Genomic DNA, 14,030 nt, shown 5'->3' with positions numbered 1-14,030 from the left:
CTATTCCTCTTGAGGGACAAAGAACGGTTAATGCAGAATGGTATGCTAGCATTTGTTTGTCACAGGTCGTTTCTGAACTCCGTAAAGAGAACTGCAACCGCCGCATCATCCTCCATCACGACAATGCGAGTTCTCACACCGCGCACAGAACAAAAGAGTTTTTAGAGCAAGAAAACATAGAATTATTAGACCATCCGCCGTACAGCCCCGACCTAAGCCCTAATGATTTCTATACTTTCCCTAAAATAAAGAATAAATTGCGTGGACAGAGATTTTCATCACCTGAAGAAGCTGTGGACGCCTACAAAACGGCCATTTTGGAGACCCCAACTTCCGAATAGAATGGTTGCTTCAATGATTGGTTCCATTGTATGGAAAAATGTGTCAAATTTCGCGGAGAATACTTCGAAAAGCAATAAATACATTTTTAAATAGTAATGTTGTGTCACTTCGTTAATTCCCGAAATTTTCAGTGCCGCCCTCGTAGCAAAGTTTTTAGATTGTTAAGTATTTTATTTCAATAGGAAGGAAAACTAGAGATTTGTTAAGTAATTTGATTAGGGGCGTCCGAGGTTGATTTCGGAAAAGGAGTCTTTTGCCTAAAATTGTTTGGGAACTCCTGACTGCTATATGGAATCTCTATTATTCACTTAATGTCTGAAGATGAGTGGCAGAATTCACGTTACATGTCTATGGGCTTTGGTATCCATCTCACCTCAGGTGGGACGCGAGTTCGTTCACCTCTATTTAACAAAAGAAAAAACACTGCACGCCACAGGAGCAGAATCCATCTACATTCATAGTGTGCGGATACGCAATGTACTTTTTCAAATGAGGTTTGAGGAAAGTCCTCAGCAGTAGGCGGCGATTTGGCTGTGCCCCTGACATTCAATGCTGATGTCCATGAACAACGGTGACCCCCCGCACCATAGGTGGGACGGAAGCTCACTATGCCCCGAATTCAATGCCTTCCACGCCGAACTCTAATTATGCAATAAAACCAGACCTGTCGCAGCCGGCGAAGGCGATGCTCGGCTTTGGCTCCGAAGTTGCATTACTTACGACAGCAGAGACGGATACGTTGACCAATTTAGCCTTTCTTCCCCTTGAAAAATCTCGTACGGTTTGTTGAGTGCGTTCAACTGCTACACACTCATCCAAGATGGACAGTGAAAGAAAATGGTCGAACCATACCTACATATATGTGGGACTGACCATTATGATTCGTTAAAAAAATAATATACACAATGTAATAAACATCATTTTTATTTTTTTCATAACCGAAAAATGTACAATGTTATTATTATAACTACAAATTCATACATGTATAACAAACAGGCTTTAGGTACATATTAATAAATTACTTCCTCCAAGTGTAACACACGCAGTACATAAAAAAAAAAAAATATTTAATATAGGTACAAGTAAAGAAAAAAAAACAATTTTCTGAAATTTCATAATTTATAAAACTTTTTCAAGATCTTCAATAGTCTTCTTGCGAATACGCAGAAGAATAAAAGTTTATAATTAATTAAATACCAGCGATTTTTCGACAACATGCCTGTTTCGCTAGTTTTGGGCGCGCGCTCTGTAAGTATCTTGTTCATAGATTTTGTTTTAACCTCTCCAAACTACTGGAAACATGACGTATCGGTCAATCTTTTCTAACTTACCCTGTAGATAGAGAGACAAACAAACCAAATAGACGCGCATATTACGCGCCAAAAATAAACACGTAATGATTTTTTTTTAAATAGACATGTTTTAACTGAAAAGTTTTCTTTCATCTTTATCAATAATTTAATGTGTCACTTTTTTTTTAAAAGTATTCGTTCGATGAAATTCTTAAAATTACTACGTGTGCTTGGAGGCTAACATTAAAATATTATGCCTGGCATTAATGTATACAATTGTGCTAAATTACATAATAATTAAATAGCTATATTATTATTTTATTAATAATATAAACATAATAATTATGTTGCTCAGTGGTTTTAATATAAACACAAAATACGAGATTTAAATTTGTCAAAAAAAAAATGAAAACTGAAAATGAGGTTAATTATATTTGCTATGCATCATCATTTAACTATTTCATTAAAAACATATTATTTAATTCATATTTAAAAACGAAACGAGCAACAAAGGCCTGAGCGTTTTTTTTTCGTTCGAATTCTTTAACATTCGCATAGATAATCCATAATTTACTTATAAATCCATCTAAAACAACTAGGACCATAACGTGTTACATTTTTTTTCTAATTCACCCTAAATACATTTATATACGTTACGAATTATTCAAATACAGCAAAACCCCCTGCTAAAACAGAACAAAACGGCAGTATTTTGTTAAAATATCATTTAAATATTATATTTATATAAATTATGACACGCACACAAAAGACAGAGACAGACGGACGCACACGCTTAACTTAAGAGAAAAAAAAAACAATTTAAACTACGCACACCAACCGTATTATTATGATACTATTTACACAATTAAAACGACTACGTAATTTCCTAGGATATTTTTACATAATCACCGGTCCACCAGACATGGGCCACTCCACAGCTAGGTATCGAAAATCGATGGCGAAATTACCACAATGCGGATATTTTAGTATATATAAGAAAGTATAGACAATTTTTGTGATTTTTTTTTTAAATGACCACCGCCGCTCATGGTGGTATTGATGTGAAACCACCATTATCACATTTATGAAGCGTTTCTTTTATGAATCTATCTCTATTATATATAATATATATTTTTAGAAGACTTTATTGTTATATTATTACGATAAAACGTAATTTTGACTTGGAACGATCCTCGCAAACTAATTCCACTCTCAATTGTTACATCAATTGATAATTTAATGTATCCGTTAACCCTTTGAGCGCGAACCGTCGATAGATCGACTCTCTTTTATTGCGCCGTTTGATTAAAGTTATCGACCTGCGTGGACGTGTCTTAGCGCGCGCATGTATAAAGTTTTTAATAAGTTCATAATAGCATTTATAATTAACTATTTAAAATTATTTTGCTATGAATTAAGTATTCATTTTTGTATTTGTGTTTTTTAAGATAAAGTTTTTTATAAGATACTTTTTTCCAAAAATCCTTTAGTAATTTCTACAAAATATGTGAAAATAAGCTCAGCACTAAAAGGATTAATTTTAGATTCAAAATTCGAATAAAGAATTCATACAAACAACGAACTTACAAATTATCGTAAGAAATGCTACATTAACGGGTGCAGAAAAATATTACTTACAAAAAGAATAAATAAAATTATTTATATTATGTAACTTTGTATTTTATAATCACAAATATTCTTAACAAAGCTCGAATCGTTTAGCTACGAAAAAAAAAAGCAAAACCACTGAAAAATAATGCACATTCGGAATCCTGTGTCGGAAAATCCACAATTTCACAAAATATGCTTCCACTATTCTCTAGCAATAGACAAATTTATTTTCGATTCAAGTAAAACTTAGCTTTATTATAACTAAAGCAATTCAGATTATTAGTTGATCGACGCTAATCGTAAAATAGAAATTATGATATGCATTATTCTTCAGCCCCGATTTATGTTACAACAAAAATTATATTAAATAAAAAAAATTCACAGACCGTAATTGCCTCGTTAGACTAAAATACATTGAATTCAAAAATTGATTATCTCAATTTTAAACAAATAAATCAGAAATCATACTTGCCTTAGTACAACGTAGTACGTCGATTTTAATAATTAATTATTGCTAATAATTGTCTGATACGAATGTGACGTGACGATAATTATAAGGAGCATGCTGTGCCAATCCCACATAGTCACAAAACGTTATAAATAACATTATCGTTGGGTGAAAGGCTATTTGGTTTAAGCGACATTTCGCTAACTATACGCAACATTTATCTTTGTAATTGAATATGCAATTTCGAAAAGGGCACATCTCTGAAAATGTAAATGTTCAGGAAATGAAAAAAAACTGATTATTTTCTAAAGCAGTGTAAAATTTAAAATATTAACACTTGAGATATATTTTAGTGTTAATTAGCAATTGAAAATTACTGAAATTATTATAAAATGGGGGTGTAGGTAAGCCTCAAAACTACATGTATATGAAAAAACGTATTTGACAAAATATGCGACTTGTGCCCTTTTCGAAATTGCATATTCAATTAAAGGTCCGCTTTATTTGGTGTTAGTATCAACGTTTTTAATTGAACTTCAATTATGTTTACCCCATTCAAATAGCTAAACAATTTTTTTTGTTATGATTATTTTTTCAAAAATTTAAACTTTAAATACTTCCTCTGTAAAGTTGCAAAGCAAAAATGTCGCTTAAGCCAAATAGCTTTTCATAAATAATAAATAAACATCTTATCAAATGAGACGATTCTTGAGAAATGTTTTTATTGAACGATATAAAATATTTCCAAATAGGTCGAAGATTATCTGTTCAATGTCATCATACATTATATTTTTTAAACAAACTGTTATCTTTTATACCAAGCACTTTAAAAGAGATTTGTTAAAATCGAAGAAAAAAACAGGGAAAGGTGATTTTGATATCAGTTCCATATCATCATTAATCATGATTTTTAGTCACATATAAATAAGAGATCTGTAGTTTATCATCAACTAAAAGAGTATGTAAATATAATTGTATTTCAAAATCAAGTCCATAATATCAAAAAGCATTAGTCCGGACTGAAGACCTTTTTTTAGGTGGTTAATAAATATTATGACGATTATCTTACTTATAATGTAAACTTCATTATTAAGATCTAAAGCGATTACTATATTTGAGTCGACTATTATCAAAGCCGGCAATCTGACTTTTGGACAATTATTGGTAAATCAAAAAAACGAATTATTGACTTTGTATTCCATTGGCAGTCACAAAACTCTTCGGAACGACATCTTAGATAAATAACAGGTTAACTATTAACCTTTATTTAATGCAGGTTTTGAACCGTATTCTTTGAAGGAGACGATCATATTCAAATCAATCTGTATTGACATATCAATAACATTTTTTTGTCCAAATGCACAGATTGCCACCTTTGATAATAGACGACTCATTTCTATGGTACCCAAGAAACTACATTTTTGTAACAAGCATACTTATAATTTTGGAAATTTTAAACATTAGATTAAATAGGTAAAAAGAAATGCTCAATCACTTGTTTTAATATTATAACTATATAGACTCATAGGTCTTATCTGATATTAAGTTATATTTGCTCTATAAGTTTTAACAAACTGTTTAAAATGATATCATAGGTATCACTACTCAAACATTTATCGACAAACAATTCATTGAAACAATTATTTTTCGTTAACGCCCTTTAATTTTAGTAGTACATATTCAATAAATTTCACGCAATTAAATAAATACGAACCGTTTGCATAGAATAACGTGATTTGGGACAGAGACCATTTTCAGTACAAAATAAAGATGTCGCAATCAGACAGAGCGTGTCACAAAGTTCACTGTGACGTCAAAAACAAGTGATGGGAACCTAGAACCTCATTGTATTTTGACTAAACCGTTATCAGAAAAGGGAGGACCGATGAAAAAAAAAAACATCGAAAAAGTACACACAAGATGCTTATTAAACTGAAGCGCATCACTAATTTGTGTTGTTTTTTTTGTTTTATCTGCGCTCACCGTGTTGGCCCCGAGTGACGTCACATGAAGTTGCACTCAGCCGAGTTTTGTATTTCTCTCAAGGGTATCAATTCAAAAATGAAAGGGCTCCCTTCAATTTTTGATCAAATATAATCAAACAGGAATGGCAGTAAAATATATTTTCCATACGTTTAAAAAAAAAAAAAAAAAATATAACCGTCTACAAATCCTAAAGGATCATTTCGGAAAGAATCAGAGTTTTAATAGTCAGATAATTATTTTTGCAATATATTTTTATTCATAAAATATCTTATTTATAGTGAGAGAAAAATCTAGTACGTTATTCAACACTACCTTGAACATTGGAATGCCTTCCATTGAGATACATTTTTCTTAATTTAGCTTTTCTCCTCAAAAATCATTCGTAACTAAAAACCCATAAAATTTAAGATTTACTTCTAAAGATATGATATTAGAGCATGTTTTCTAGCCTTACTTACAAAACAAACTTAATATCGATGTTTGTTTTATTTAAAAGTATTTTTATAAATATGTTCTTCAAAATCATGAGCATAAGGATCAATATCGTATGTTCCCATTTGATTGTACAAAGCCAAATTCTTGCTTTACTTTGTTCAATAAGAGTTTGAACTAATTGATTTTGAAGTCAACTCATTCCCCCATATTGTAGTAGTAAATAAATAAGCGATAAAAATTGCCAATATTATAGAAAAAATTAGCAAAACCGAGAAGTGACCGTATTTACAAATTTGTCTAAGTATTCATAATTACCGATAAACAATTCCATATTTTCTAATTTTATCGTTATTAAACTGTAAATATGCAAGTGCAAGCTAACAACGCCGAAGCGACAACAAATTCTTAAATTAACGTCAAAGAAAAACCGTCAATTTCCTAAGTAAAACCTAAACTTTATTAGATCAGTAGTATTGATGTTCGCCCAAAACACGGGGTCAACGACCTCGCTAGGCTCCGAGTCAGCTGATTGTTAACATTGGAAAACAGTGTTGAAAGAAAGACATATACATACTATATATTATATATGTACATATTTTAGTTATTTTTTGTTGTCATTTTATGAACAAGTTCCTCCCGTCTTCATTATATATGACGATCATTAATTTCTTAACCAGTTTATTTTATTAATGACACGAATGTACGGGAAGATTCGTTTCACACATAGACAAATACATTTATTTGATATTAAGTGGATTAAAATTATATTTTATTCAAAAGCCTTAAGTTTGTTTTTATTTACTTACTTCATATTTTTTTTAATTTATCAACATAATGGAACAAACAAATTACCATTAAACTTCCATTGATCATTTGAAATATCAATTCAAAATCGTGTAATTAAATATTTAATTACAAATTTTATACGGCCATTTAGCAGTTTTAATTTGCTAGTTTTTGTTTCAAATATTTCATTATACACATACCCATTACGACTAAAACTTTCACATTCCAATTACAAAATAATCTATTTATTATGCTACCAAATTCAATTTGTACAAATGCCTACAAGAATCACACATCCGTGACTATACCCCTTCCGTTCGTTATTTGTTGGCAGGTTGTTAGTTGAACAGCCATTTTGAATAGTTTCGTAATTAACTTTGGGACTTCTTCTCGTCAGATGATCTGTGTCCTTAGTGCGAGTTTTGTAACGTTCTCGATAGCGTAAAAGTTACCTGAAATTTGTATGCAGCTGGAACAATGCCCCTAACGGCAAATGTTCCACGCCCATACAAATTTGAGTTAACTTTTACGCTAGCGAGAACGTTAAAAAACTGGCACTAAGCACACAGAGCTGTCGATTTCATCTTCTTAGACTCGGTTGTCTTCTATTGGCACGGGCGTGCTCGCCATGCGGTACAGGGGATTCTTGCCTTTAATTGGAAGCGGATGAGCTTCAGTGTTGAACACCCACTCGTCGAGCGAAAGGAGAGAGTCGTCCGAGAACAGAAGGTAGAGGTACTGAAACAAATGCATTAGAAAGTTTTTATTAGATTCACTAGTCAATAGCGCTTACAAGTTGATGCTATGTTTGGATCAACCGATAATCAAAAACAAAACTTTATTTAGAAGCTGAGTTTTTATACGACGCTAGATAGAGAACGCATTATATTATATAGTGACGTCATTGTACACATCTGTCATACAAATGAAAAGCTTAAAAAACCGCTCGGCAAGAAAGGGAACAGGGCGCTACGTCAAAGACAGCCCCAAATTTTGAATCCCTTAATACACAGAATACAATTCAATTGTATGTCAAATAACTATGGATAATTTATATAATTAATACTACTCGGTTTAATATCGTCTTTTTTATTTCATTATACCGTAGCGTCTATTTGATTATAGCAATAGTTAGCAGAATATTTTAATGTCACCTTAGTCGTCTGTGACCACAGAAACTGTAATATGTCCGAAAAGTCGGAAATAATATAATAACAATTTCCAATTATACGGTTTCTTTTTGATTTTAGGACTCTCGGCTCTTCGTCTAATTAATTATCTGAGGATGCAATCTCGCAGTGATTTGAAATGAAGTTTTTATTTATTTATTGCTTAGATGGGTGGACGAGCTCACAGCCCACCTGATCTTAAGTGGTTACTGGAGCCCATAAGACATCTCCCACCTTGACATATAAATTCTAAGGTCTCAATATAGTTACAACAGCTGCCCCACCGTTCAAACCGAAACGCATCACTGCTTTACGGCAGAAATAGGCGGGCTGGGGGTACCTGCCCGCGTATCGAGATGATGATATCTCCGAGATGGTTCGGTGATCAACTTGAGTAGCTTGAAGGTTACCTTCCATTAAATTCATGAAGTTTAGGCTCAATCGCAGCCGTCTTCGCGCGGTCTACTCCACAACTGTGCTAACCTTTGTTAAATAGGAAATGAAAAAAATGTTTCGTATTGCTTTAAAAGGTCACCTTAAGTGTTTCAGCGAGGAAGTAGCTCTGTTGCACGTCGTCGCCCTGAGGGTTCTGGTGGTAGACGTTCGTGAGTCCGGTGTAGCCGCCTTCGACGCGACAATGCTTCTCTAGCGCCTGCAATAATACAAATCATAAAATAAGATTTGTAACGGCAGTCGGTCATTACAAGAAGTCGTCGTGGCCTAAAGGATAAGACGTCTGGTGCATTCGTATGTAGCGATGTAACGGTGTTCGGATCCCGCAGGCGGGTACCAATTTTTCCAATGAAGTACGTACTTAACAAATGTTCACGATTGACTTCCAGGGTGAAGGAATAACATCGTGCAATAAAAATCAAACCTCAATATTATAATTGGCGTAATTACTGGTAGCAGGACCTCTTGTGTGTCCGCACGGGTGGGCACTACCGCCCTGCCTATTTCTGCCGTGAAGCAGTAATGCGTTTCGGTTTGAAGGGTGGGGCAGCCGTTGTAACTATACTGAGACCTTAGAAAGCATGTCTCAAGGTGGGTGGCGGAATTTACGTTGTAGATGTCTATGGGCTCCGGTAACCACTTAAAACCAGGTATGCCGTGAGCTCGTCCACCCATTTAAGCAATAAATAAAAAATTCGGCGGCACTAACGCCGTCGGTTCGTGGTGCTACAGGAAGAAGATTACCGACATCCAGAATCAAATGCAAAGCGCTAACATGAAGTTGAGCTTTCGGCGAATTCGAGACCCAGTCAGTGTTACAAAACCAGCCGCTAAGTTTGGAATTGTGTTAAAATGTATTATTTTAGTACAAATGTCTGTACAACTGTTAGCAAAAAAAAATATGTTTTTTCTTAGGATTCCTTTTATTTTGTATCCTGCATTTCTTATTTTTGTTATTCAATTGATAACGTTTACTTACTTAAGATTTTTTATATTCTTACACTATTTTTTTTTACCTTTTCATATATTATTTTTTACATTTTACACATATTTTTTTTGTAATAAAAACAAATCGTTTTATGTCATATTCTTAAGGGGGAATGATATAGCGGGTTTAGTTTAGTCTGTATCGAGTCGTCGCAAAATAAACAGGTTGCAAGCTGTCGTGTCTTTTATCATTATCACCCTACGTAATTCTTCTTCTTCTCAGTCGTACACTCCTGGCGGAGTGGTCGTGGTTACGTATGTCTTAATGTTTGGTTGCGGCTTTTGAGAGACTTCTCCATCTCTCTCTATTTATTTACGCTCTATATATAAGCACAGACTCAATAAATAGAATTCACTTTATGACCGTGCATGGATATGCACCACCACGCTGCGTTCCTGACGTGAAGAAACGTCATGTTCGTTTCGATACCAGCAGAATACCCTATGATTTAATTTTGTTGTTGTTAAATAAATAGATTCCTCTAAATGCTAACACTGACGACGGCTTATGCAAACGATGCGATAGCAATTTCCCGTTCGCTTGCTGATCATAAATGATATATTTGAACATCCCTTACCTGAACCGCCTCCCAGCCCCAGTCGCGGTACTTCTGCTCCTTGGTGAGTCGCCACATGATGAAGTAGCTCTCGAACGTCTCCGGCCTCAGTATGTAAACTTTCTCGTTGCTCTTCTGAGCTCGGGCTTCGACTGCGTTCGAAAATCTACAAAGATTTAATTTTCTTGATTAATAAAAAAAAACAATATAATTTTTTTTTTAAGGGATTTTATGACCTGGTAACTAAGACCTTTAGTGTCAAGTTTTATTTTAATTTTAATGAAATCTTTTTGATATGAAAAATGATATTATGAAATGAAATAAGATGAGATGATATGGGATGAAATATAATCTCAGTATAATGGTGGCCATTTACTGAGACTTTTTTAGTGGACTTTTTTGAGGATCCCGAGAAGTTACGTTCAGCGGTTTTGTTTCATTTTCCCACATTTGTGCACTTTCACAGATACTAAACAGTTAATAAACCACCGTTATTACACATTTAAGCCCTAAGAAACACTAAATAGACAAAATAAAATAAATCGCACAACTTCACTCCTCGCGTTCCCGCCAAAAAGTCCAGAAACAATATTCGCCAAACATATTTTAGTTTTCATTTTGGCATTAAATTTTTAACGCCATCTAGCGAACAGGTGGTGTTATTTTAACTTCGGATCAACGACCTTTACATTTTATTAGAATAATAGACGTCGTTGCCTTCGCGACAAAGCTATACAAGTCAGAGAAAAAAAAGTCGAGAATCTTCATTGAAATGTCTATGGTATCGGCTGAGTTTGCTTCCTAGTGATGTCCGACTCACCTGAATGCCTCTGGTCCCAGTTTAGTTTCGGATCTGAAGTAGGACTCGTGGCAGGTGTGGGTCAGTTTCCTTGCGACGTCCATGTACCGTTCAGACAACGAATTCTCCAATGTCGTAGCGGCCAAAGCGAACATGCCACCTGAAAAAAATAAAAAAATGTTTCTTTATACCTTAAAGGACAATGCCTAAAAGTGGGCCAACTTTGTGTCAAAACTATTTGTACTTGAAAAACTATGTCTTATTTTTTCACGACGTTGTTAAGTTTATGTATCAACATTTCTTTCACCCTGGCATTCTTTTACAAAAAATTACTTATTTGATAACATCCGAAAACTGAGTACTCTCATCATTCATAGTTTTTAAATTCGCCAATAAGCAGACAAAGAGTTAACATCTTAATTTCAGCTGCAGAAAAAACAGATTTCTCTTAAACCTGGGTGAGAATATAAAAATCGTTTTCTGAATATGAAATGATATTTCTTTGTCTATCAAATTAAGTTAAAACCATCATGACACGACATAACACGACGCACTGTTTATTGCATAGATGCGTGGCCCGAAGTGGTTACCGAAGTCCATAAACATCTAGAACGTAAATGCCGCCACCCACATTGAGATATGAGTACTAAGGTCTCAGTATAGTTACAAGGGCTGCCCCACCCTTCAAACCGAAACGCATTACTGCTTCACGGCAGAAATAGGCGGGGTGGTGGTACCTACCCGTGCGGACTCACATAAGGTCCCACCACCAGTAAAAAATTTAAAGAATTAGTTCTAAACTGTTATCTCAATTTTAAGCTGACTGTTACGAAGTAAGATAGAAATCTTTGAGGTACATTGTCCAATTTAGGTAATAATATGTATCAAAGACTTTAATTTTCTTTACACAATGTTCACTTCAATGAACGCATTACATCTATTGCACGTAGCTACGTTCGGCATCAAAAAAATGACGTCACATTACCAGCGAAGCAAGACAAGTGATCCATCTTCTCTTCGATGACCCTGCCGTACTTGAGTTCGGCGAGGTAGGCGAGGCCGGAGGGCGACACGCGCAGCATCTTGTCGAGCGCGGCCTGCATCGCCGTGTCGAACATGGTGCGCGCCTGCTCGTCGCCGCGGTTCGACGCGAGCCAGGCCTTCAGCAGGTACTCGTAGAACGAGTCGCCCAGAGCTCCCAGGGATATGTGTCCTTCAAACAGCGAATACCAATTCTAGTAATCTCCAGAGTTTACACTAGATTCACACTAACTTGACGACGTTGCTAACACGAACCCTAACAAGAGCCGTGCTTCCCAGAATCTACTACCGGATCGGAACCGCGACCCACTGAGAAGATCCGGCGAGAAACTCAGTGGGCTGTGTCTGTGGGTTAATTTACTCGCCGAATCCTTCGTCGCGAGCGACGTGTTTGACGAGAACGGTGACCGATGCTTGAGGTACCTAAAGCACCGTTATTGGATCGTGAGGATCCGAAATGACGTGACAGATCACCTATAGTAACAGAACCTTCTCTGGAATGTCAATGATCAAGTATCCAATTGATCGGATGAACAATGTCCGAACGCATCGATTACGATCAAACAAACACAAGCGTGCATTAATTTCAATAAATTATTTACTACACTGAATGGGCAGTGGAGTTTATCGTGGCTTATCGCGACGTGAGTGCAGGCGTCCACCTCAATATAATCCGCCCGAACGATAAGGTCGGTTTTTCAATGGGGATTTGATGTCAATGAGTTTATTTGTCATTGAAACGTCATATAGACTAGTGGACATAAAATAGATTTATATATTTGTACAGATATTCGTTCGTGAATAAATTTGAACAGTCTATTATTTTATCAGAGTTTCCATGTATATCAGAATAGCGAGTTAGCTGCTTTTCAGACCATAACGCGTGATAACTAATGGCAGGACGAGACAGAATTTATAAAAATCGCATACTGAAGATGGGAATTAAGAGGAAAAGTAGAAGTTATACTGGATGAGATAAATTAAGTTATATGTATAAAAATACAGTAGGTACACTATCACTGTCTTATAGCTGATCGCTTCGATTACTGCAGAATCATCTAATAAATGAAAATTTTAATTTAATTTTATTTTTATGACTCGAAGTACTCATGTTCGTGTGAAATAGAAAGATATTCGGTCTACAGAAATAACACATTGGTCCGTCGAAATCTTGATCCTAGCCTCCGCGATTACCAAAACTGAGGATCTGTTTTTAGCGGGAAATATTCTTTGACGGATGGCATTCGATACTCACTTTGTCCCCACTGTCCGGTTCGAGGATTGATGAAGTTCGGATAAAGATCACCGGGCTTCTCAATGTTGTAGAGAACTTCACGTATTTTATCCACTTTGTTCCTGTAGACTGTAATGATTTAAGAACATAAATTATTTTATACTTCAACTACTTTTTTTATTTGTGATTAACAAAAAAGAAGAAAAAAACACACGCAAATAGAACGCAGAGCAATAGCGAATTTAATTTATAAACGAACTTTCTTTGAACAAACCGGATATTTAAAATGCTTACAAAACACAGAGTACAATTTCTTAGAATTAATCCAAGTATTCACTGAGAAATTTCTGTCTTTTAAACGACTTTCAATATTTTTTTTTTTTAGTATAATATACTAGCCGTTACCCGCTGCTTCGACTGCGTGGTTTAGGCTAAATAACGGTGTAGTTTCCCGTAGAAATGTGTTATTATTTCGAGATAAAATATAGCCCAAGTCACTGTAATCACAGTACTGTTATGACAATATATAAAATATACCCACCTTCACGTCCTGTGACGTCACTCAGGTATGAGAACTCGAGGTGCAATGTACCCAATTCAGAGAGGATACTGTTCGGGCCTGCCCAGTGATACTGGCGGCTGGCCTGAAAATTTTAAAGGAAACCATTAAAAGTCAGCTTGGCGGTGTGGTGTTAGACTAGGATGACATCACCGTATTTCTTTCCTTGGGTCTCGAAAAAGACGATTATTGGATAAACCGAGAATGGGAGCTGCGAACGCCAACCGTCATCTACTAGTGGTGACGCGTATTTTAAGCCCATTTGGGGGAGATACAACCATTGCCTATTTCTGCCTATCATCGATTCGTAGCTCGTTTTCAGCATGCTATC

At 35.2% G+C, this 14,030-nt stretch overlaps 1 protein-coding gene across 2 annotated transcripts in view; it reads right to left on the bottom strand.

Moving 5' to 3' along the window:
* Positions 1-1,250: 1,250 nt before the first annotated feature.
* The window catches only part of LOC101744335 (mannosyl-oligosaccharide alpha-1,2-mannosidase IA), a 91,853-nt gene continuing 79,073 nt past the window's right edge, over positions 1,251-14,030 (bottom strand). For both annotated transcript variants that reach the window (XM_038012948.2, XM_038012949.2), the window contains exons 4-10: positions 13,682-13,784; positions 13,162-13,269; positions 11,851-12,078; positions 10,887-11,025; positions 10,088-10,232; positions 8,605-8,721; positions 1,251-7,638 (exon numbers count right to left, since the gene is read on the bottom strand). In XM_038012948.2, the coding sequence (XP_037868876.1) occupies positions 7,489-7,638; positions 8,605-8,721; positions 10,088-10,232; positions 10,887-11,025; positions 11,851-12,078; positions 13,162-13,269; positions 13,682-13,784 (990 nt within the window). In that variant the 3' untranslated portion in view covers positions 1,251-7,488. The remainder of the gene's footprint in view (positions 7,639-8,604; positions 8,722-10,087; positions 10,233-10,886; positions 11,026-11,850; positions 12,079-13,161; positions 13,270-13,681; positions 13,785-14,030) is intronic.

This window comes from Bombyx mori, chromosome 9, assembly GCF_030269925.1.
Source record: "Bombyx mori chromosome 9, ASM3026992v2".
Taxonomy (NCBI): domain Eukaryota; kingdom Metazoa; phylum Arthropoda; class Insecta; order Lepidoptera; family Bombycidae; genus Bombyx; species Bombyx mori.
This window is presented reverse-complemented; position numbering and strand designations above follow the sequence as displayed.